Source organism: Alosa alosa, chromosome 2 (genome assembly GCF_017589495.1).
Source record: "Alosa alosa isolate M-15738 ecotype Scorff River chromosome 2, AALO_Geno_1.1, whole genome shotgun sequence".
Lineage (NCBI taxonomy): Eukaryota > Metazoa > Chordata > Actinopteri > Clupeiformes > Clupeidae > Alosa > Alosa alosa.
In genome coordinates this window covers 8,746,674-8,771,623 of record NC_063190.1, presented here as the reverse complement: position 1 = coordinate 8,771,623, position 24,950 = coordinate 8,746,674, and the positions used below count along the sequence as shown (strand labels likewise).

The window sequence follows — 24,950 nt, the reverse complement described above, 5'->3', positions numbered from 1 at the left end:
ACTGACAGAAGCATACACATACAACAAATAATTGATAGCAATGACTGTATAAAACACAAACCTATATATCATATATACAGTCTACTCTGTTATTGATTAAAATAGGTACCTTGCCCATCCCCTGAGGGAAAGTTTATGCCATTGCCATGGCTACTCCAATCCTGACGGTGGCAGTAAATGTTAATTTACACAGTGGCTGACAAGCTACAAGACTGACAAGAACAAGACGTAGTCAGAGTAGTTTTTGAATTTTCTGACGTTAGAGACTACGACAAATGGATTGTTTCACGACATAATGTAAGTTGCCAGATTAAACACAATTGTTTTAAATTGTTATTTCTAATTTATTTAGGTGTTAATGAAAGAAGGATGGCCTTGTTGGTTATTAATATTGTCACTGTCTCACTTAATTTACTGAAATACAATGTCACTACCAGTCGCTGCTAACATTAGCTGGCTAGGTCGTCAGATGGAATTAGAAGAGATAGCCAGCTAGCCTTACAATTCATAACGTTGCTGCGTTGTGTAAGCAACGTTAAACTCGAGAAGGGATGCAACACGCAACTCATGGATATCTCAAACATAGGCTTAGATAGTTTGTTTGAATTTCTTACCTATCGTAACTTAAAGAAGCTAGTCTATACCTTTTGTTGCCGATTCGAGGTTGTTTAGGGTTAGCTAACGTTAGCTGCTAGCTAATGTTGCCTACAACCTGGAACACTTTGGATTTAGCTGTAACGTTACCTAATGTTACTTGTGTGTTGATTAACATTAGAATGATATGAAGATATTTATAACCCCTGAGTTCAATTAATGGTCCCTGCCACGTCAACTATTTCGTTAATTGATGGAATAGATAGCTTTAGCGTTAGGGAAAACAAAACTGAAAGACAAAGGTAACGTTAGCGTTAGCTATGTTGATTAACATTAACGGAACGGTTGATGTTGATGACTAGTTAGTCACATTATCGTTGAAATATAGGGTTACCCTTGGGCCTACAACACTTAACGGTATGCTGTAATTGACATCTTGAAATACTGTCAGGGAGGTGTCTGTCAAATATGTCAAACTAATAGTAAGCCACCTTAGCCAGCCACTTCAAATGCTATAGTTGAATGCTACCTAAATTGATATTCATCAGCCTTTGCCAACTGGATTTGGGCTGCCTGACCGAGGTGGTTTGTTGACACAACGTGTTTAATTTGATCTGTATGTTTATTCTAAGCAGTTGTTTCCCCCCAGTTGAAATATTTCAAGTGCCCACGGAGGTGACAAGTTTCCTGGATATAAAGCATCCAACAGAATCTACATGACACTGACATGAGTGGCACCGTAAGTATTAATGCAAACAGAGCGTTCAGCTTTGAGACACTGCATTTTGAGTCATTGAAAATGAGTTAGTAGGCCTACACTTTTTTTTACCTAAGTCGTTCAATTTTCTGCACAGAAAGGCATATGTATGTCTAAATAAATTAACTGTAACTTATCTGGGTACTAGTAATATCTGGGTATCTGTAGTCACTGCTCCACTCCCCTCCCGCCCACACACACATCTACACTGTGATCACTCACATACATCTTACATACAGTACTCTGCTTGCAATAGTAAGTCCCTTCACCATACTTGCAGTACACTGCCCCCCCCCCCCTCCCCTACATACACAGCACATTGTCTCATGAGGAAGCTTCCCCCCCCCCCATAAATGCACAAATAGGCTGACACCAGACATAATTTCACTGCATTTCTTACATCCAGTAACTATATGCATGTGACTATAAACTTCCTTGTATCCTTGTACTAGTGTTGCGTGGGTCAACCCGTTACCCGCGGAAACCCGCGGGTCGGGCGGGTGCGGGTAAGCTTAATCGGAAAATATTGCGGGCGGGGCGGGTCAAAAATTGACAAAGCACTTCTTCTCACAAAGTTCTCAGTTATTAATAATGTAGGCTACAGAACATAAAGTGCAACACACACCTTCTTGCAATCTCTCTTAACTGCATAAAACAGGTTACGATATGATGATTAGTCTACAAGACCTTCCATCTTCTCTTCCCCTCTCCCTCTCACACAGGCGCGTGACAGAGGGTGCGCTGCAACCTGCATTCCTGCAACAAGTGCATCAAGTGAGCGCGCTTTTAGCTCAGCTGCTGGTCAGGTGCTGGAGGCGCGTCGAAATAGATTATATCCTGGAACGGTGGATTCCATTCTCTTTTTACACAGCGCAGCCAAACAGCTAACCTAAATCAAACAGGATCGTGTATACAGATGCATTTTTGTTAAGTTCGTGGATGCATGTTATAGGCCTAATGATAATTTCAACTTTCTTTCAACTTTCTGGTCTAGTTCATGAACATTTGTAATTTAGGCAACAGACAGATATCAAGGGTTTAAACCGATTGAACACGTCTGTGTCAATGTGTGTGTGTTTGCCCGCGTCAGGAGAGAGAGATTATTTATTTAGTAGGCCTAGCCTATGTCCATGAAGCTAGATCAGGGGTCGGCAACCTTTTTTGCCTGGAGAGACACTTTTACCAAATTTATTTATTTTTAATCTCAGAAGAGCCTCATAAAGACAATTACAAGAAAAAGTTTGGATATTTAACATACAGTTACTTTCATTCAACAGAGGATGTTTTAATACATTTTCTACTAGTTTTAAAAGTAATGTGCAAAAGTAACTTGAAATGTAAAGTGGAATGACATAAGTATACTATAGGCCTTAGGCTTCCCATGTAGGCTAAACACCACCCCCTATTTTGCCAGTGTCCTTTGGTATGCAAAGTAACATCATAGTTCACAATACAACACTCAATTTTCATTGACATGTCATTGGCGAAATTCAACATTAGGCCTACCAGAGATTAGATTTGGTGATGGCCTTGGAGTCTGGCCTGCTCATATTCAGTGAGGTGAAGTGTCATGCAAGAATTGGCTGTCATCATTTAAGGGCAACTCCACTCAAAACTCATATATCCATAACGCCAACTAAATACCATGGCATTGTGTTGCCGTTATGGATGTGACAGTTTTGCGCGGAATTGCCCTCAAACGTGAGCGCAGGTTTGTCTTTATATTTTTCATATGTGAGAAAGATTTCTCACATGCAAGTGGAATAGTACGGAAGCCGAGTGAGGCCATGTCATATCATTATTTTTTTCACCTTGTTATCTTGAGATATCAAAATAATTCATTTGTGATCTCGGGAAAACAACACAATTAATTCATGATCATGGGAAAACAACCGAGACGACTAGCTACAGTCACAACCTCAGCGTTTCCATCCAACTCATGGGAATTAGTGATGCACATCCGTGGTAGCCTAATGTGCATAAATAAAATGCAACACCTATTGATTCCAATTATGGGACACTTTGCCTACGTTGAGTGAAATGGACACCCTCTCTGCGGTCACAATTTATTTACTCAATTAAAACAACACAACTGCACTTTTATTGATATTACCTGAAAAACACAATTAAATAACATGACTTGGATTTATAGCGTCTTAGAAAAGAGCTCTTCATATGCTAGGCTATATCGTTTTAAGACAGTCTAGCCTGTCAGCCTTTATGTTAGGTAAAAATACTTTGTGCTGCATCCATGCCACATGAAGCATGCTGGTAGAAAAGCACTGTTGATCTGTGCATGCCATGACCAACTTTTGATTTTTTGATTTGGAAAGGAAGTTCATTGTTTTGGGCTGCTATTACAATATATTACAATTTCAGCCCAAAGTTGGATAACATGTAGAATTTTGCTGCAATTTCAAAACCGGATTACTCGGGATCCGCTTACTGTACAGAGGAATGCTTCATATCCTCTTACGGCTCCTACACACAGTTGCGTTCTTTCTCAACGCGAGCAACGGGAGAAACGCGACGCAACGGACCCACAATTCAGTTCGGCAACGGATGACGTGAGCCCATGTAAAGTGAATGGGATGCGTCTCCAGCACCGCAACGCACGCAGCTGTGTGTAGGAGCCGTTACGTTTCTCCCGTAGCTCGCGTTGAGAAGTTCAGCTGTTGCACAGACAGACGGCAGCGGCCAATCAAGCCAATCGACGGACTGCACCAACCAATCAAATTATGGTTATACTCAGTCATTTGCATAGCTACCGTCGGGAACACCCACTGGCATGCGTTGACGGAACGCAACTGTGTGTAGAAGCCGTTATTTAGTAAGGTCTGCTGTTTATTTCGATATATAGTTTGCTATGTTTTGACCAAGGTGTTCGTGAGATATACCACTTAGAGTAATGGGTGTGGAGATGGACAAAGCGGTGTGTGCACAATGGAAATATTATTAAATGTCATGTAGCCTATATCCAACGTTCATTTTCTCGCGAACCGTTTATCACAACACCTAGCCGCTAATATCATTGGAAAGCTCAGGTTCTGCTCTTTCACATGTGTGATAAGTACTCCGTGAGCAATTCAACAGAATAATGGGTGTGAATTTGGACACATTTTGCCTCCGTCGGCCACATAGCCAGGGTGGCCACAGGGGTGGCCAGAGTTTCTGTTGAGGTGGCCGTGGCCACCCCGTGCCACCCCTGATCCAAATCACTCACTGCATGCGTGAAAGAAACAGTAACGTGGGACTTGGACATCACAATAAATGAGGCTACCGGTCAATAAAACTGCACTGATAAGAGATTAGTAGCAAGGCCTAATTGACAGAAATTAGTCTAGCCGAGGCGAGTGGCACTCCCGTCTCCTCTTACCTGCTGATCCAGCATATTTCTTCATCTTTAGCTTTAGCTGCTTGAAAAGTGTCTCATAACACATAATCCTTATCTGCTGCGTTGCTGTAAAAAAGTTTGGTTGCACCTGAAAAAGTGAAACGTTAGTCTTGAGCCCTGCTATGGAATTGAATTTCCCTGTGGGGATCAATAAAGTATCTATCTATCTATCTAATTTGAGGTATAATTGAAATGAATTTGTGGATAATGTGTTGCAGGGAACATATAGTTTATACAGTTGTCCAATGTAACCTTTCACTACCTTTCCTGATATAATTGCATACATTTGTTTATCATGACAGACTCAGAGGAAAAAACGGGTTGGTGATGCATGCTCAAGACCAGGGTCCAAGAGGAGTAGACGTAACACCAACAGCATGACCTCGGAAGAACCTCCAGAGACAATTGATGTTGAGAATGACAGACTTCGTGGTAAGTTCCTGAAAAATACTAGTGGAGTTTTGCCAATGTGTGATTAAACTGAAATTTTATCATTTTTTAAGCTCTATTTTGCACAGTATTATCTAAGTTACTACATTATACTGGTGGCACAGTAGGTTACAGGTATTATTTGATGGGAGTATTCTTATTGAATACATTTTCCTTTCAATGCCCTATGGTGGTGTTCTTCAAACGACTAAAGCAGAGTCCAAATCAATACACATTTTGTCATATTTAGCAAATTTCTCATTGTGGTCCCCCAGTTTGCTCTTTTTGTGTGTCAGCTCCAGAAAGTATGTTACACAGTCTTGGCTCTGTTAATGGAAGACAAACGTAATGGCTCAGTCTCAGCCATAAACGATTTCAGCAAATCAACACCTTGTTTCAGAGCACAGGAGGGAGGGGTGTAATTTGATTGACTATTTAGTGTGATCGTTATATATCGATATTTTGATGTCAGAATAAAAATAAATCATTTGTTTAATGTGACGTTTTTGGGGGTTTTGTCAGTTGTGTAATTGTATTCATGTGCAGGTGAAGAGGTTGTGGACCTAACAAGCGAAACCCCTGAAACATCGGTGGTTGACCTCACAAATACTGACTGCGTGGTGGTGGGTTTCAAAATTATCATTATAAATAATCCATCTTTGGACATCTGTTGAAATGAATTTAATGGAGATTTGTCTAATAACATATTTTGTCTCTTTCATAACTGATGATCACTGCTGTGGCAGCTGGTGGATGAAGGTAATGAATAAATATTTACAAAGATTGATTCTTGGAAAAATAGCTTTTTAATATATCAGTGTGCTCATGCCTGACAGCTTGCTTATGCAAAATAAAACAAGAAAATGACTGGCCTTAAGCCATATTAATAACAGAACAATAATTTATTATATTGTATATAACTGATGAACGCACCTTGCCAGTAGGGGGAATTTTGAGTGAAATTGGATAAATCTAGATAATTGTAAACATTCCTCAGGTCCACGGAGCCATCACAACATAGCTGCTGAAGGCTATGTTTTAATCAGTGATGAAGAAGAGACCCCAGTCACCACTACATCTCTCCGAGCGAACTCTAGATTAAGGTAGCCTCTTAAGACATGTTTTCTGCATATTTCAATGTTTGTCATTAGAGTAATTATACAATGCAGGAGTAAGGTCCGGTACATTCTGGAGTGGGAATTTCCCAGGACATCCTCACTTGGACTTTTCACTGCTAGTAATCACTCTGATGTTCCATTGATTCAAAACGAGAGGGCAGTGGTTTCATAATGTCACTTTTGACAGTTACAGGGTGATAAATGGAGGAAATGGAATGGAGTGAATATTCAATTTAGCATGTGACGTATAGAAGTAGGCTATACAAATGATTGTACGCACAAGCACATAAGCTTTCGGCTCTCGAGTGATGTGCAGCGTCTAAGATTGAAACTATTTGAAATGAACCCGTGGCTGTGGTTACTTGTGGCCAAACCACAGACATGGTAATATTCTTACCAACCCACTCTTACTCATGCCATGTTCCTTAATTAGACCATGTCTGAAAATGTTGCCTCTTGGTGTCAATGATAAATAATTTTTGTGTGTGGACTGTTTTTTTTCTTTTGTGCATGGAGTGCTATACTGACCTGCTGTGTATTATAAGGTGATGGGATTGAAAGGCGGATGGATCAGATGGATATAGAGTTTCATGTATAAGGACCTTAAATATTTTAGTGTGACCAAGAACATACATGTGCTTATATGACTTCATGGATTTGATCACTGATATGAGGTTAATAATGGTTATCTTAGGTTAATGGATAACATGTAGGTCCGAAGTTAATGATTCACATCGAAATCCTGGATAATAAAATCAGATTGTGTTTCATAGGTCTACAACAGGTGAAGTGAGTTGTCAGGTATGCTTCAGTACATATGCTGAGGTAAGTACTCGCAGCAAGGTCCAGTCTTCATCCACCCTGTTAAAATGGATAAGCCCGCCTTAACTATGCAAACAGAAACTGTGTTGTTGTTGGAATATATTTAGAAATTATTGGCCTTAAAAAGAGTTTCAATATTAATGAAAACCTTTAGCATTTTAGTTATTTGCTTAGTTTAAAATGTATACAATACATAAACAGACCAGACCATATGTTAAATGGAAAATCGGTATACATTTTCCTTTTGAAGTAGAAAACTAATGAATCCAAGTTCCATTGTTAAAATGCCGGTAGTTGCACTCGGATGCCTGTAGGTCACTGGCTTGAGCATGATAATTTTTCTGTTATATCTGTGCTTGTCATGTAGGATTCAAGTGATCTTGAATGCACCATTTTGTTCATGACTGCACTCTTCCATTGACTTGCATAGTATTTGATCTGGTGCCTCACATGGTACAAAGTGGTATAACAGGAGAGTGGGCTAAGCTCTGTCTGGTTTGCATGCTAACTTTAGTGGATATCTGGACAACACAGAGCTGAGGTGATTTATTTGACATCACATCAGAAGGATTCCGTTGCTATTTCTAGGTCTTTTAATGTTTCAACTAAAAACTGCACTTAGTTCCTTTAATCTCACTCTGAAATGTTTTCCTTTTTCCCCTCCAGATTGTGCAGAGGGGCAGAGGAATGGTATCTACTCTGTGTGGCCACATGTTCTGTAAGGAATGCCTGTGCAAGTCCCTTGACCGGACCCACGCCTGCCCAAAGTGCCAAACCAAGCTGACACGCAAACAGTACCATCCCATCTATTTCTGACTTGTGTAGGAGGATGATGTGCATATATCTGTAAATATGTTTTATCCCATACTTGCCACCACAACACACACATGCACAAAACCAGAAAGCAATACCTTGTCCGGAGGAAAGAAAGTCACTATAATTGGTCATCTTGTCTTTTCCTTTTGTAGGCAAGTTTAAAAACCTAGTTGGTGTGCGTGGGTTGTGCATTTGTTTTTCAGAACGCACTATGTGTTGTTCTGTGTGTTGGTAATTGTTTTGCATTTCTGTGATTATTTTTGTGTTTATTTATATTTGATGATTTCTATTAAAAATTAAATATAGTTGTATTAATGAAAAACATACGAGAATTAAACATTCTTAATTCAGTTCAGTGTTTCCTTCATCTGGTGATGCTCTGGAGTGTTTTGTGTAGTGGAATTGTGTGGGGGTTTTTTTGCCAATAAAATCACCCACCCCGATGGGAAAAGATTGCTCAGTTTGAGCTGCTTTGAGTTGAGTTTAGTCAGAACTGTATTTTTTTGCACAGACAGAACACTTGAAGCAGCAATTTGAATTGGCTGAATGAATTTGATTATAATTAGATCTATCTTTAAGATAAGATAAGCAATGATCACTGAGTTAGTATGTTATTGTATAAGGGTAAAAGCCATTCTAACATAAGTTCCTTACTCTCCTATATTTTTTTTTAACTAGGGCATGTTTAAAACTAACCCCCAAGTCCCCTTTAAGATTTTACTTTCTATAATGCAAGGAATCTTAGAGCTGGATCCTCACTTCAGGCAAATTTGTCATTGCTATTTGCATTCTACTGGCAACCACATTTCAAGTCCTTCAAAACCATAGAAAGTACTGCATCAACACTGAAGTATGCAGTGTTGATGCAATGCAACCCAACCTGTAAAACCAGATTGTCATGAAAACCTGAGTCACTGGAACTTGAGTGGAACCGAATTCAAGAATTTTAGATCTACTTTATTCATAGCCACGTGATGGTGACATGTGCACTATACCGTGCACGTTTGCTCTAGCTGTCTTGTCTCAGCCTCCCTCGTTAATAAACCATAGAAGAAGCACCTTCAATGGTTGGTTTAAACTCTTACAGTGGTGACTGCTTTCTGCAAGGCAGTGATTACACTGTGAGATTGCATCACACACAAATGGTACTGAATACTAAATTATAAATGAGCTGGTTGTCCCATTCAACCCCCCACATTTTGTATTTGACGCTAAAAAAGATAAATCTATGCCACTGATCTGTAGTGGCTAAAAAATAGGAAAAACAGACTCAGGTATATTATTTTATTTTGTCCTACGGAGGCCCTAGAATAGAGGAGAAACAATACAAAACCACTCCATGCTTAGGTTTTAATGTCTTCCAAATAGAATTCACATTTTAGCTATAAACACATGCAATGTGTGTGTATTACATTACAAAATGTTTAGTGGAGTTGCGAGTTGCCATATTTTGGCATTGCTGGTCATGCTTTGGCTAAGTAGATGTATGATGGCAGATAAAAAAATATTACATATGAAAAAATAAGTTGTTCCAGTAAGAACTAAGCAAAGGTTTGGCCAGTGGTCTTCAACAGACATCCACAAATGCGAACTAGAGAATAAGGTTCAGGCTGGTTGGCTTCAGCCACTAGGTCATTCGGCCAATGCTAGACTTAAATTATGACGGTAACAATAAAGTTTCCCATTTATTTAGAAGAATATTAAGAATTCAAATTCTATTTAATATAAAGAAGATAAGCCGTATATGTCTCCCACCAAGTTTTTGCACAGACCAGATGACTCATGTGGCAGGCTCTCATTTTAGTGACTGGTACTAACTCCAGCAGTAAAGGTTGGCATCCCCTGTTTGTGTACTACCAAGGCTGAGAGCACGTACTCCACAACTGGGTAAAGGAATACTAATTCATTATTCCATTCAGGTCTACAGTACATGACACCCCTGTAAAGAAAACACTGCACAGTGGGATCACAACATAATCACTGCAAATAGCTAGCACTTGAACGTTTTTTTTCTCACATTCACAACAATCACCAGAAAAAAAGAAACCCATACATAAACAATCAACGACTCTCTTTGCAGAGAATAACCTCCTGCAGCCATGTCCCTTTCATCTTAGTTGTGTCAGCACTCTTTACTGAGGCCTACAGAAGGCCTATGTCTTCTGGTCAGAGTCCTCCTGCCCAGCAGTGCTTGACTGTAGCATGGGTACTGTGACGTCAGACTCATTCTCCTCGCTGACAACCACAACAGCCTCGCTGGAGCTACTGGGGTGGACCGAGACCGTAATGTCGACGCTGTTCACCACTGGGGTTTCCTCCTGATCTTCTTCGTGGTTCTCCACGTCTGGTCCATCTGCTGGAGGGACACTGCAGATCACCTCCCCACATTCACCAGCACAGGGAGGAGCTTCTATGGCCCTCTGGGCCCTGGGCCCTGCACTTGGTGTTGCCAGATCTATATGGACAGTCTCCAGAATGTCATCCACAAAGGCCTTGCAGTTCAGAATGAGCGGAGGTAGTGGGACACTGCGTGCCAGCTCTTCAATGTGGCGGGCAAACTCCATCGTCTTGAACTGCGTGACCTTAGCCAGTTCCAGGGTCTTGGCGGAGGTGATGATGGGTATGCGTTTGGCAATCTCAAAGGCCTTCTGCAGTTTCTCTGCCCCCTCTGTGCGGAAGAACTCGTTGATGGCACTCTCTGTCTTCTTCAGGTGTGTGCTGACCATGCAGAGGCGTGTGATGTTCAGGATCATGGTGACCGTGAACGTGACAAGGCAGACGATCATGTAATAGAGTCCCAGACCACTGTGTGTGTAAGCCACACGCAATCTGATGGTGTAGTTTGATGTTCCATTCGAATTTGAGGCGATACATGTATACCTGCCGCGGTCCTCAAAGGTCACTGTGGTGATGTTTAAGATTCCCTTCTCCAGTATCAGCCATTTGCCATCTAAAATAAACACATGTTAAATATAGCTATCCATATCAATCGATTTGAAAAATAAATAAAGCAATAATGTAAAGGGGTAGGCTGCTAACCTATAGCCTTACTTACCTCCCTGTTCATCCAATATATGCCCTTTTGAATTGTACCACATAATATCGTCGTGACTTCCAGTAACATTGCATTCAATGAGTGTGCTGCTTCCCTCTTTCACTACTATGTCCCGTGAGGTTGGTAAATCAGCCAGTCCCTTCACGGACACCAGTGATGTGTTCCGACTGGGGTCGATGTAGGCATCCCCCGTCTCTACTATGACAAGGACTAGGATACAGGTGAAACTGCAGCAGCTGTACGTGTCACAGTTCAGTTTAGCCATATCGCTCCTGGTTATTCTGTTTCAGGGTGTAACAATAATGATGGGACAATTCAGCCACTGAAACCTTAGCCTACGAACAAAACAGGATAGGCAGTAACCAATTCATGTGTTAAAGTTTTTATCTGCACTCACCGAAGCTGTGACAGAAGCGCTGAACGTTGAAGATGCAGTCCCGAAGATGCAACAGGTAGGCCTAGCCTGTTAATCGTCCTAGTCGTGGATCGCAATGACTATTTCGCATTAATGTTTATAAACGTTTGTAAGGATTTGATGTCGATTCGTTTAGAGGTGAAATGGTAATTAATCGTATTTGGTTTACCTCGCCACCATTGGCAACAGCTTCCTTGTTCAACAGACAAGGGCGGGATCGAGTTTACGCGTTATCACGCTCATCCACTCACTGACTGCGTGTCAGCAGAGCCCGTCTTATTAGACATCTCTTGTGTCAGGTGCCAAGAGCCGCGTTCAAACCAGATAATAGGGTGAAAACAATGACATGAATGTTTTTCCCTCTTTTGACATTTAGTTCCTCATATCTACGCACAATATACATTATGAAAAATTCCAAACAAAATAAAATAAAGTAGCCTAACGTAATGGTAAGGTAGCCTTTAACTGCACGTCATTTGGCCCAGCAACAAAATGAAAAGCATTTTTCTGTCCTTTAATTTTCTGTATTATATTATCATAAAACTGACATAGCCTACATAACTGAAATAAAATAGCTGAAGAGACTGACTGCTCTTTTGCTTTGTAGTGTCGTCAAATAGCATAGGCTATACGATTTCCAAAAATGGGCAGGAGATGGCGCCAATTTGTCATTGTGTTAGTTAGCCCAGGGGTTCCCAAACTTTTCCACGACAAGGCCCCCCAAATACCACTAGGTTCTGGCCAAGGACCCCCTTGATGTGTTATTAAACAGATCGACAATATACGGCAAATGTAAAAATACATTAAGCTAATCCTAATAATTATTTTAGCCACAAGCACTTCGCGATGGAGCACACAGTGTGTAAAAATTGCATTTGGGGCTTTCTGCTATATGAGAGCTATATCACTTTACTATTATTCCCAGTCATTATCATGAAACATATAATGTTCAGATATGCGACAAATTATTCTAATGCCATTGTATAACATCCCTCATAGTAAAAGGTATATTTTACATTTTTCAAATTTATTTATTTGTTTCTTTTATTTTTCCTTCCAACTTGCTGAGGCCCCCCTGGCACGGGTCGCGGCCCCCACTTTGAAAACCACTGAGTTAGCCTACTAACCTAGGCCTATTGTTTTCGATTCAGTATAAAAAAATGTGAACATTTTGACTCACTTAGTCCAAATGTGTAAATAGAAATTTGAAATGTGGTGAGAATCATAATAAGGACCCTTGTCAACAAAAGATTGTGCAAGTTAAGTCTCGTTTAACACAGTAGCCTACTGACAGCCTACTGAGGCAGGGATGGGCAACTGGCGGCCCGCGGGCCGCATGCGGCCCTCCTCCTCACTCAGTGCGGCCCGCGGATCAATTTTGAGATGTCATTAAAATGTTTTTTTACCACATCTGAACAGGATCCTTATCGTAATGACACGGTCCACCGATAGGGGCGCTTCCTATATAAAACATTTTTGAATTGACTTGCCAAAAAACATTATTTACACGCAGCATTGGTATTTACTGAGTTATTAGCTTTCCCCCATTACTACTTGCATGAGTGGTTGCTTGTAGTTACCCCTACCTGTTTTTTTATGTCCATTTTTTGGTCATGGAAATTCAGGATTTTTGTCGGGGAAGTAATGGAATTTTACATTTGACAGAGTGGGAACCATGGTTAAGATACACTAACAATAGCCTTTTTACAAAAGTTTATTACCCATTGCAGTGGGGAAAAAGGTTTATTGTAAATGTGTTATCTTTTAGTTTATTTCACGTTCCTTGGTAAATAGAAGCAATAATAAAAATGCATTTGAGTATAGAAAATATTAAATTAATGCATGCTGGTTTAATAAACCGTGCAGACATAGGCTCCTGTATATTCTGAATCCTGATATCCCAGTGGTAGACATGAGCGGTCACATCTGGCCCTCTGACAACGACAAGAAAATTTTGTGGCCCTCTCTATCATCAAAGTTGCTGGCCTATACTCCTTTCTGATACTGATACTTCTGACAGTAGACTGTTACCAAGGGCTTGTCCACACGGAGACGCTTTTTAGGTTAAACGCAGAGGTTTTGCTTCGTCTTGGCCGAGCGTCCAAACGAATCCTGTAAACGCACTGCCCGAAACCGCACTTTCTTGAAACCTGGTCCCAGAGTGGAAAAATCTGAAACCGTAGCCCGTTTGAATTCGTTTAGACAGCGAAACCGCACATCCTGCTTGCGTATAGATGATGTCATCGCCACACCTCAGCTGCCCTGGAGTTGCACTTATAGTATTGCCTAACAATACTAGTTAAGTTAATAATAAATATCACAACTGGTGCTGCGCAGCGCCGATAGCTTATGACTTGGTGGACTGAACGAGCCTGGGTGTTCCCATGCTGCCTTGCACGCGATTTGATTCACGCTGCTAAGGCAGCCTGGAGACCATGGAGCAAATTTTCGCCTGAGATAGGGAACCAATCACAGAACAGGTGGGAAAGCAAGACGATGATGAGCTATGCACAGATGCATTTGATAGACATCCGTGGCACCCAATAAACGGATCTGGGCATTTTTTTCAAATATGAGAAAATGAACGTTTGGTTCCCAGACCACGTCTCTTTGAGAAGTGGTGGCGCTAGCCAGGCTAGGACTGAACACTGTTTTTCCCGGTGTTTTTTTTTATGCATTCTAGCTACTGTCAGTGACACGAGAGAACTAAGTTATTAGGAAAGTGCGGTGTAAGTTTAGGCTACATTAATTTGTGCGTAGTGCCAGTGTCATTCATTTATTTTACATGTCTTACAACATATATACATGCATTCACAGTCGAGTGAAATCAGATATAAGCATACAAAGACGCTTAGAACTCACACTGTAAAAAGTTTAATGTAAAATTTACAGCAACTTGCTGGCAGCAAATTGCTGTATTTCACTCTACAATTACACCTACTGTATATGAAATCACAGTACCTATGCCTGATACTGTAAATGCAAACTGCAGGCTAGTAGTACTACCAGTGCTGTAATGTATACAGTATTGAATTGTCTACCGTTTTTTAATCACAGTACTTATGGATCATACTGTAACTTAGGTACAGTAGTAATACCAGTGCTGTAATATTATATACAGTAATTTTGGGAAATTCATATCCTGCTTTATCTACAGCCAGGATAAATTTCACTAGGCCTAGGTATGGTTTAGGCTACACAAACTTGCATAAATAACCATTGACAACTTGTTATCAGTTTAAAAAAAATTACATTTATTCACTTTTTCCGTTTAGAAATTCTCGTGTGCTGCATCCTAACGTTAGACCAACGGTTTGCAGTCAGCCCTGATCCACCACCAGTATCAGAGTGAAGCAGCAACTAGCAGAAATAGAAAAAAAAAAAGATAAACAGTGTTAGATAACAATTTTCAACTGAAACTGAAGGCTACTTACAAGTGAAACTTTAGAATAATCATTTTATATATATACTGTATGTTTTTTGAGTTTACTGTCAAAATGCCAGGCTGAAGATGGTGTTAGCATAACTCAGTTTAGCAAGGTATATTTAGCTGCTAACGTTAGCCAGCTGGGTGAGCTCATTGATGATGTTTGCTTGCAGCAACACATAGATATATGTACTGATTACGATGAGTTAGCGTTACATAAGTTAGCTGGTAGCAGCTAAACCTCCGCGTTAGCGTTAACCAGCAGCACATCATCTTCAGCCTAACATTGTGACGGTAACATACTAGGCCCTAGCACTACTAGCGAATGTTTTATATAAATTATATGAATATAATAAACTGTAACTTACTGAGAACTAAGGTAGGCCCTAATATAAGCGAGACTGCCAAAGCGTTAGCGTAACATAAAACTTAATGCCACCTTCACAGCAACAGCAACTATGATAGCTAGCTTCGCGTTACTTACTTAGTTGATCCAACAAGCATGGATGAGTTTGTAAGTTAGACAAGTACAAGCGTACATAGACTGTACACATGCCGAATTTAATGTAGTACAATTTCACAATGAATCATTAACGTTACATAAATAAATGCTTGCTTACCATTAAGGTGGAGCTGCGAACTTGACAGAGTGCTGAACACCGTTGGTCTGACTGACTGGAAAATCACGTTAATGCCGATGGTAGCAAAAAAAACAGAAAACACTGAATGCAAATGCGACGATTTTGTTATGCAGGCAAAAACTGTAGTTTGACATTTTTGTTATTACAGGAACCTCTCATACTGTATTCACGCATTGAGCGTGACAGTCACAGAATCATTTCAGTCGTTTTGTCACGGTCTCCTGAATGCAAATTGTATTTCTCACGCAGAAAAACTATTTATATATTTAGTAGCCTATGCTTTTGCCTCAGCGCCCAAAATTTCTCTATTTATATATTTGGCCGCGCCGCGCGCCGCTCTCACCCGGCAGGAATCAAGCGCGTCTCCCCTGGAGTTGAGCCTGTCACTTATCAGCCAATCAAAAATAACGAGAGGGGCTACACAATAGCCAATCAGAAAATAGCACTATTGTATCTGGGTAAGATTTAACGCAACAACCAATGAAAAAACGCGTATCCTGGAATTGTTGAACGTGAATTATTGAACGCGAACCTGTTTCGTTCACCTTGAAGCTTCGAGCATCAGTTCATGGTTTCAGCACAGAGTAAGTCATCTTTTAATGTTACAACAAATCCACAACTTGTTTGACACAAACAATGACAACGTGACTGCTAGAGAATGTTTCCCAGACAATTAGCATCAGTTGTTCATGACTGTCTGTACTTAGCCAACAGTTTCACAGCCTGTTCATTGACAACACTTGCTCAGCCTATGCCTAGTCATAGCCTACTTTCGTTCACACGATGACTGACATATTGTCACATTCTAAACATCTCTCACTCCAAATAGGCTTAATCATTTTATTAGCACTAAACAAATTAAAGTGTATTGCATAGCCTATTGTTATAGGTCACTTTTAAAATCATCATATAATTATATCCTGGCCATGGATGCATTAATCATTGCATCTGTATTCAAAAATGTCAGGTAAAAAGCAATAAAGCCTCCTAAAAGGTCCAGGTTAGTGGATGCTCAGAGGTGGTGAAAAAGCCCATTATTGAATTGTCAGTGCCATGTGTCAAATCTTTTCTTTTGCAAATCTGAGCAATTATAAATTATACTTTTGCCCCATTTTGACTTAGGAGGGCATTGCTCCTTACAAAGGCTAGATTATTATTTTCTTTTTCTACTAACAAGCATCTTTGAACTGACCACATTTCAGCCCTCTAGGTCTTGACTTGATATGACTTGAGTCCTAGCATTAGGTCTTGTCATGCTGTGTGCAAAAGTAGATCAATATAGAATGACAACATGAGTACTTTAGACCATTATTTGCCAAGTTATTGCCAAGATCATGCATTTTGTAAAATGGCCTATGAAAACTCCCCATAGGACTTTGGGTTATCCAAAATGCATACAGTAGGCTACTGGCAATCAAATGCCTACTGCATATGAACCCCTTATAAGCATAATCTTGGCCTTAAATGAAAGGTAATACTCTGAAGTTTCATGCTTGCATTTGGATTGTAGGCTACTTCAGGTTCTGATATAACTACAAATATGGAATAATTACAAAAAATACAAATCTTTACAATTTCTATTTCAATTCAATTGGTGTGTATAAGATGGGCTATATTTCTGCACAACTAATATTGGATCAATTGTTGACTGACCTGGGGCTGGTGTATGCTAGCTGGTGATGCTAGTTGCGCGTGTAAATCCTCACACCCCTAACCTTAAGAACGGCTCTAACCGCTGAGTTGGAAACTTGGGCTTTTAGCTCAGTGGTTAGAGCGCTCGACTCCCATTCCGGTGTGTTGAGGTGGCGGGTTCGAGGGCCGTGAGCGGCGGATGAAACAACCTCTGGAACACCTGAAGCAGGGGTCTCAAACACCCGGCCCGCGGGTCAAATCCGCCCGCGTCCTGCCCAATTCCGGCCCGCGACATATGACAAAATAATAATGTAATCCGGCCCTTGAGGCTATTAATTGCGACAAACAACGATACTGATTAAAATAGACGATAGATCCAGGTACGGTGACAAATCTCATTTGTAAGCCTACTCTGCTCCACTATGTGCAAGACATCCAGAGCTTGATTCAAACCTAAAATCGCTGCGCAAAGTTTTCAGGAAATACTTGTATTACACGCGAGAAACACAAAGACGTGCATATGTAATGACGCGGAAGCGATGCAGGCCATAGTGTTGCATAAATTGAAGCAGAAATTAAGCAGAAATAGGCTAGGCCTACACCAAATGTTGAAAAACGTTCACGTGTGATGAAGTCTTAGGTAAGATATGTTATTCACCTATTCTAATTCTGAAGGAGAATATCCTTTTGGAGATTATGATCGATCGTCTATGACAGTGATAGTCACGGTGCGTCTGTGAATGGAGGTGCGTGTATACAACGGTGTCCACTAAGCATACCATGCTTGTTTCGACCCTCTGCCCAACATAGCTTGGAGGTTGCAGTGGTAATCGTGATGATAGTGTCCGTAATGGATGTGGTACAGACAGCAGGGCTAGTAGAAATAGGGCTCTAAAGAACTACAAAGTCACCCACAATATGATGCGAACTTCTGGGTAGGCTACTGCAGATTACCCGCGATAGGAACTGTTTGACCAGAATACTTTATTGTAGGCCTATATTGTAGTAATCTATTACTAAACCACAACATCTTAGGTGTTGGCATACATCTTAGGTGTTTTCCTGTTCATTTGTTATGTGGGTAATATGAAAAAAGGAAAGTAAACCTGCTTAAATATGTTCATCCAGTATTTACTGAAAGGTGCATAATTTGAGGTGCTTGCCATCCAGTGACAAATTAGATGGGTAAATTTACCCCCTTCATAAACTTTTGTTTTACTCAAAGATTTTTACATTTACAGTAGGACTTTATCTCTGACCACTTTCAAGCCATGGCCTTTTGACATTTTGATATAAAAATCCAATGGTGTTGGCAATGGCTTTCTTAACCCTGATGCCTAGTTTGCCAGGTTTAAAAAAGTTATGAGAGGAAATATTTTTATTTGGTGTGAAACACACACACATACCTGTTTTTATGTTTTTCATTTATTGTCGATGGGGAATGTCACTCTTGCTTGTCCTCAAAACTTGAGAGCCCTGTGTTATTAACGAAGGTTTTATAGCAATATTATAAATGCCAAAACTAATGTGAATCACAGACTATCCTACAACCAAAGAAAGTAAAGGTGATTAGTAGGCCTACCTGTGTTAGCCAAATAAAGGACGGGACTGCACCCTTCACAAACCGTAAAATAAAGTGTATTGGTTTTACAGTTGACTACAGTTGACAGTTCACCATCAGTCCACACAAACAATTCTGGTTCCCTTCCACTAGCCATTTCGTCGTAGCCTATTCTGTCTGTTTGTAAAGCGCAAGTTTTGGTCAATTTCTGTAAAGAAACAGTGCCACCTATAGGCCTGGGGTAAAAAGTAATGTGTTGAGTCGTGTTGAGATGGATCCGCTTGGACGCAAATATTCTTGATATGGTTCCAGGGAAGACGGAAGAAAAAAAGATCGGTTTGGTACGTGTGGACTAGGCCCAAGTCAGAAGAGAAGCTGAAAATCAGGATTTGAGTCTCAACCCAGCCCTCCTGTTGTTTGATGACTAATACAAAGAGGCTGAGAGAATTTGAGGGGCCTCTTTGGCTTGTGGTCCCTGGACACATTATTTATGCATACTATCCTACTACTATTTTGAATTGAAATAGTTTTTTACAGAAAATTATTTATTGAATTGGGACCTTTATTATTTTGTTATATTTTCAACAGTTTTTAGTTGTGGACACCTGGGGGCAGTATTGAGAAAAAAGGGGGAATGCATAATTAGGTTCTGCTTTTTTGCTTATGTGGAATAAACTTTCCTTTCTCTGTCTCTCCTTGTCCCACACACTCTCCGTCTCCACCTTACCATTTCTAATGAACCTCCACGGTGCGTGCCCCCACCACCACCCATGTTATGCTACATCATTTTTGTAGTCAAAGTCAAAGTCAAAGTCAGCTTTATTGTCAATTTCTTCACTTGAAATTGTGCATAGACAGTCAATAAAATACTAAATTGCTATTGCTAGTGCTATTGTAGAGCCAATAAGGCTGTGCATACGTTTATGGACGTAGGCACGCTTCAATTAAACTGAAATACACATTTTGCGCATCATGTACAAAAATCCGGGACATTCAGTGTCCAGGATTTTTATTTTTATTTTCCTGGACAGACCATGAAAATCCTGGACAATCAGGAAAATCCTGGACAGGTGGCAACCCTATGTAGCCTTCATACTGTACGAGTCATATCATCAATCATTAACCTAGAAATACTTCTTCGTACATTTAATGAACATTGTGCGTAATAATTCACAGCAAACTGAATATGGTGGTCCAAGAGCAGACCATGCACCGGTCCATGCATCAGGATGGCAGTCATATACGAAGCACTGCACAATGTTGCTAACGTTAACGTTAACCGCTTTCACACACACACACACACAATATAAAATACACGATGGTAAATATAACATTCAATACCAAAACACTATTATTTGCACGATTACTCCTGAAATAACTGCTATTAACTGCACATTCACTATATAAAAATCACTGTTTGAAGGACAGGGTTCGCGTGCTGTCGCCGGTTGGAAATGATTTCGCGCTGGTTCGTGCATTGCTTATATATTATTCAGTGAGGCGCGGTGGTTTATGGGATGAGTAGTTCCTTCGCTCGGAAATGAAAATATGTACACAGTCTTGTACCTTTGACTTTTTTTGGACTTTCTCTTCGTTTTTTCACTCGAAATGATATGTTGTATGCTTATGAGTTACTCCGTAGCTGATTAGCCTAAGACATGCTCTAAAACTCTTTAGATACGGATTTTTCCAAAACGTCAATGGGAGAAATGAATGGGAAATTTACTTCCGGAAACTAAGCTCTCTCGGAGGAGGGGCGGGACTGTGATGCTCTATTGGAGCTGTTGAGTGAAGCGAGAGTGCGATCACCTGTGGACGACGCTGAGTAGAACTAGGAAGAATGCTGGCGGGAAGATAACTTTTGGATTATGTTTTCTATTGGAGCTGGGCTGCATGGTTCCGAGGATTGAGGAGCATTTTAAACTGTTTTGGGTGTGGTCCTACTTTGGGCCTTGGATTTTATTTGGAGTTCATTATTTGGACTAAAGCAAGCAAATTGGTAAATGTTGCACAAGACAGCTGGCTGCATAAGAAAATACTGTGAGTAGCCTATTTGATAACCGCCGTCATGCTATCCGGCAAAAGATTCTTTGGACGCCGCTATTTATGGATTTTCGGCTCCCATTGACTTACATTGAACACATGTAAACAAAACGTCAATTATGTGCTCAAACTAACGCCGCTGACTTATGAAAACCACCATTCCACTTTGATACGAAACTACATAATTGTACAACATTTATACAACAAAAATCACAGAATTTGAATCAAGTAATGTGGAGAAATCTTATGCAAAGTGTCAACCCCTAACAATGTGCCCATTGCCCAAATTTATGGTCGACTAATGTCGAATGTCAGAGTAATGACATTGAAAAAGGTACCTTAATGATACACTTTAATTTATAAAGGTACGAAGTATAAAAAGAAAAACACAATTTATCAGATGGATTACCCAAATAATTTGTAACAAAGTACAACATTTATTCGAGGGCACATCTATTCCCAGAACTATAATGGGTGTTAAATATTCCACAACCACTAGATGGCAGCATGACACAGCACATAAAGTACACCTACGTGTCGCTGCGACCTGAAGGATGGCGTAGTTGAATCAAAGATTGTTAAGGCGGAGCAAGATGTTTCATCAGGAGCCACTTCCGGGAACCCGGATCGCACGAGGGGGGGTCAAAATCCCCCTTTATGCAGAGCAGAGGCAGCGACTGCTCCATTGAAGTCTATGGGCATAGCTCAGAATTTCACCACATATGCTAAGGTCTTGGTTCTATAGAGTTAGGAATGTGAATTTCGGGCACGTTTTCACGATCCTCAAACCCTTTTGAACATTTCAGGTACATTTTTAGCATTTTTGAGCATTCCAGTCTGGAGAAAATCAACCTTATATCAGGTGTGCGCTGGTTATTTATGCAGCTGCTGTTGGCCGGTTGCAACGTACGCTCGTCAATACGTCATCGACACGCCTCTTTATGCAGACAGGATTCGATCCCCATTTCGCGCCCATAGACATGAACTACGACGAAGTATCTTGCTCCGCCTTAACAATCTTTGGTTGAATATCCACTTCTCCTGCACTTCGGGTCTAATAGCGGGTGAATTGTATGACCACCAGATGACGCCATTTCACTGCACCTCGGGCCTAATAGCTGCTGTAACTTCGTTTAAGTATTAAGCCTCGAGGAGCCGACGGTTACACTTGTTTTATGGGCGTTGTTAGCCACGCTGCGCAAGCCGGGTAGGCTACAGAAGAAGACAATAGGCTACAGTCGCGTGTGTTTGTGGTGATTTATTCCATGTATTAACAAAATAATAATGTAACATTAAAAAAATAGCCAACATAGATAAAAAAAACTAAATAATTACACCAAAAAAGTAAAGAAGCTTTATCATTGATATATAAGCTTACTGAAAATCAAATATAGGCCTAGCCTACAATTGTGTTGCACAGACAATATGTCCTACAGATAATCACAACAGTAAGAACATAGGCTAACCTAAGTCATGACGACACGAGGGCTTAAGTCTCATGTTGGCCTATGACTACGTAGTCTAGGCTACCAAGCACGTCTGTGTCTGCGACAGTGAAATAGCTCCAATATTAATTGTGTCGCCAATAAATATATGCTAACATGAATCTCATCAGTCACCTATAGATAAGGGTTAGGCTATAACATATGTAGGCTATAATGTAAAAATAGGGTCATATCATATAATGTTGACTTATTAAGATGGGGGAGAGAGCTGGACATATTACACTGAACTAACTGTTCATTGTTGAAAATCAATCAAAAGTTTGTAGTTGATCCGGATGTCATTGGTCGCAAGGACTGTTAATGGGTGTATCCACAATTGGGACCTTGTTAGTTGGTCTTTCAGCTGCTAATGCAATCAGTGGCTGTCAGAAAACATGTTAGACAACTGAGGAATGAGATGCCACACATAAAATGTACAGTCAAACAGAACCCACAAACATCAATGGGAATCAACCAAACACTGCAGGGAACCATGTTATTGTCAATCAGCACTCTGCCACGCTAAATCAGACCCTGCTTATGTTTGTGCAGAACAGATATTTGTAGATATGGTGCAGGACCTGTTAAGAGAGATTGGCAGCTCAGTCTCCCTCATATTAGTCCCTACGGTGAACGATGTAATAGCATAGTGCTGCTGCTTCTGATGTGCAAGACAAGACAGGGTATATATTCATAATGTGACAGGCAGCATGTATTTATCATTATGTTACAACCTCTGCACAACTACTATTGATGTTAGAAGAACAAAACAATACATCTTCAAATGTTCATTGCTTATTACATGTGTTATAAAAACAAAATCCTTGTCTGCTTTCTGTGTTTTTGCATGCACCTGTCTACAGGGGTGTAAAGACATATTTGTTCACCATGCACTTAGGCTGTTCTGAGTCATTGTTTGTATGTTATAGTATTTGTTGATTTCCATTTATTGCCCATTGATATTGCATTCACATTATTGTTTATTATTGCTATTCTCCTTATTAATGTAGTGTCACCAACATTTAAAATAATATCAACTGACATTGTTATTCATAGCCATATTTATTCTGCTCTTATAAGGTAATACAGTGCACATATTTATATTTCATTTATACTACTCTAAACCACCTTCTGAAAATCAACTGTATAGTACTGCACCATATTTCTTGACCTGTCTCACCACCTGCCTATACTGTAGGCTACTTACACCACCTTACTTAAAACACTTTGAAGAGCCAAAAACAAAGCTCAGCACACCTGTTCTGTGCATCAGCAAAGTTGGAGGGTTAATTTATGAACCATCACTTCTAGCTGAAACATCACTTCTAGTAGGCTACATGTGACGTGTAGGCTAGAATAGAAGTCTTTATTGTCCACTACTGGGGGAAATTCATCGACAACACTTTTATTTTAATGTGTCGGCTGTTACAGTGTACCTACATGTACCTAATTAGGTACAGTGGTACAACCTGTGTAATAACATGTACTATCATTGTACTTGCATTATGTATTTGTGGGTACCTACATAGGCTATAGTTGTTACATTGTAATACTGAGTGCTTTTACCAAACTTTGCCAATTTGCCTACATTTTCATCAGCTGACCTGAGACCTGCTGGATGGGGTAAATCTGGTCATGATAGATTTGATATACAAACCATTCTTAGCTCCAGTCAAGGCCTCATTGTCTTCAGTGTACATGTAACAGCTGAGCTGCTACAACCTTGTTACTCTTTGATACAGTGGAATAAACCTATTAAGTGTACCAGTTAATTACTTACATGCACATATGACATGTATGTTGTGTCTTCGATGTCTTGAAACAGGTCTACTAATTCACATGTACTGTGTGGTGTAACAGCAGACACGTTTCAACACATCAATTACAGGATGCATGACATCATTGACAGGATGTATATAATATGTACATGTATATGTACAAGTACTTAACTGGTACACTTTATTTGAATGGGTTCATTCCACTGTATCAAAAGAGTAATAAATAACACAGTTGATACATGTACTACAGTATGTAGGGTAATGGCAGACATGTTCCAAGACACCAATGACACAACATGTTATGTAATATGTAATTGTAAGTGGGCAATTCCACGGAAAATTGACTTTTTGTCACATCCATAACGCCAGTGAAATGCCTTGGCATTTGTATGATGTGAATGTTACTATTCATTTTTTGTGCATTTTTCTCATGTACATTCTTCAGCCAGAAATAGCAAATGCTCAAATTTCATGTAATCATTCACATCATACCATACCATCACATTTTATTGGCGTTATGGATGTTAGAAAAACGTAATTTTCCATGGAATTGCCCTGGGGAATTAAAAAAAAGTACTTAGTACTTATGCCACTGTATCGAAAAAGAGCAATAAGTGTGTACCAACACAGTTGATGTAGTGAATTAGTAGACCTGTTCCAAGACATCGAAGACACAACATACATGTCAGATGTACATGTAAGTAATATATATATATTACTAATATACATATATGCACACACACACATTACATACATACACATATAAATGTAGCGTGTGTGTTTACATGCAGCACTAACTTCAGTTCAGACCGACAACCTGTTCTGTATTCTCTCTCTCTCTCTCTCTCTCTCTCTGTATATATGTATATGTATATATATATATATATATATATGTATATATATATATATATATATATATATATATATATATATATATATATATTATATATATATATATGTGTGTGTTTGTGTGTGCGTGTTATA

The 24,950-nt window shown here is 39.9% G+C and overlaps 2 protein-coding genes across 4 annotated transcripts; one reads left to right on the top strand and one right to left on the bottom strand.

Annotated features, from left to right (window-relative positions):
• Window positions 1–196: 196 nt before the first annotated feature.
• LOC125283954 (E3 ubiquitin-protein ligase RNF4-like) lies at window positions 197–8,385 on the top strand. 3 transcript variants are annotated; one of them, XM_048227561.1, is made up of 8 exons: window positions 197–297; window positions 1,244–1,333; window positions 5,048–5,177; window positions 5,721–5,797; window positions 5,921–5,933; window positions 6,172–6,277; window positions 7,066–7,117; window positions 7,781–8,385. In XM_048227561.1, the coding sequence occupies exons 2-8, from the start codon at window positions 1,322–1,324 to the stop codon at window positions 7,928–7,930; spliced, it is 540 nt and encodes a 179-aa protein (XP_048083518.1). In that variant the 5' UTR covers window positions 197–297; window positions 1,244–1,321; the 3' UTR covers window positions 7,931–8,385. The 3 variants fall into 3 exon arrangements, with proteins under 3 accessions (XP_048083518.1, XP_048083509.1, XP_048083527.1); XM_048227552.1 differs by having other exon boundaries at window positions 1,230–1,333; XM_048227570.1 differs by lacking the exon at window positions 197–297 and adding an exon at window positions 2,074–2,125 and having other exon boundaries at window positions 1,230–1,333.
• An 815-nt stretch (window positions 8,386–9,200) lies between these two features.
• Window positions 9,201–11,647, bottom strand: LOC125283921 (microfibrillar-associated protein 3-like). Its single transcript, XM_048227487.1, has 3 exons — window positions 11,383–11,647; window positions 10,986–11,266; window positions 9,201–10,880 (listed from the first exon to the last, which is right to left on the bottom strand). Exons 2-3 carry the CDS (start codon window positions 11,248–11,250, stop codon window positions 10,084–10,086), a joined length of 1,062 nt encoding a protein of 353 aa, XP_048083444.1. The 5' UTR covers window positions 11,251–11,266; window positions 11,383–11,647; the 3' UTR covers window positions 9,201–10,083.
• Between the last annotated feature and the right edge of the window lie 13,303 nt (window positions 11,648–24,950).

Coding starts and splice junctions, on each gene's coding strand:
- LOC125283954 (XM_048227561.1), top strand. Junction 6,278..7,065: donor CGAGCGAACTCTAGATTAAG/GTAGCCTCTTAA, acceptor TGTGTTTCATAG/GTCTACAACAGGTGAAGTGA. Junction 7,118..7,780: donor GCTTCAGTACATATGCTGAG/GTAAGTACTCGC, acceptor TTTCCCCTCCAG/ATTGTGCAGAGGGGCAGAGG.
- LOC125283921 (XM_048227487.1), bottom strand. CDS start 11,250: ATGGCTAAACTGAACTGTGACACGTACAGCTGCTGCAGTTTCACCTGT. Junction 10,881..10,985: donor TATATTGGATGAACAGGGAG/GTAAGTAAGGCT, acceptor TGTTTATTTTAG/ATGGCAAATGGCTGATACTG.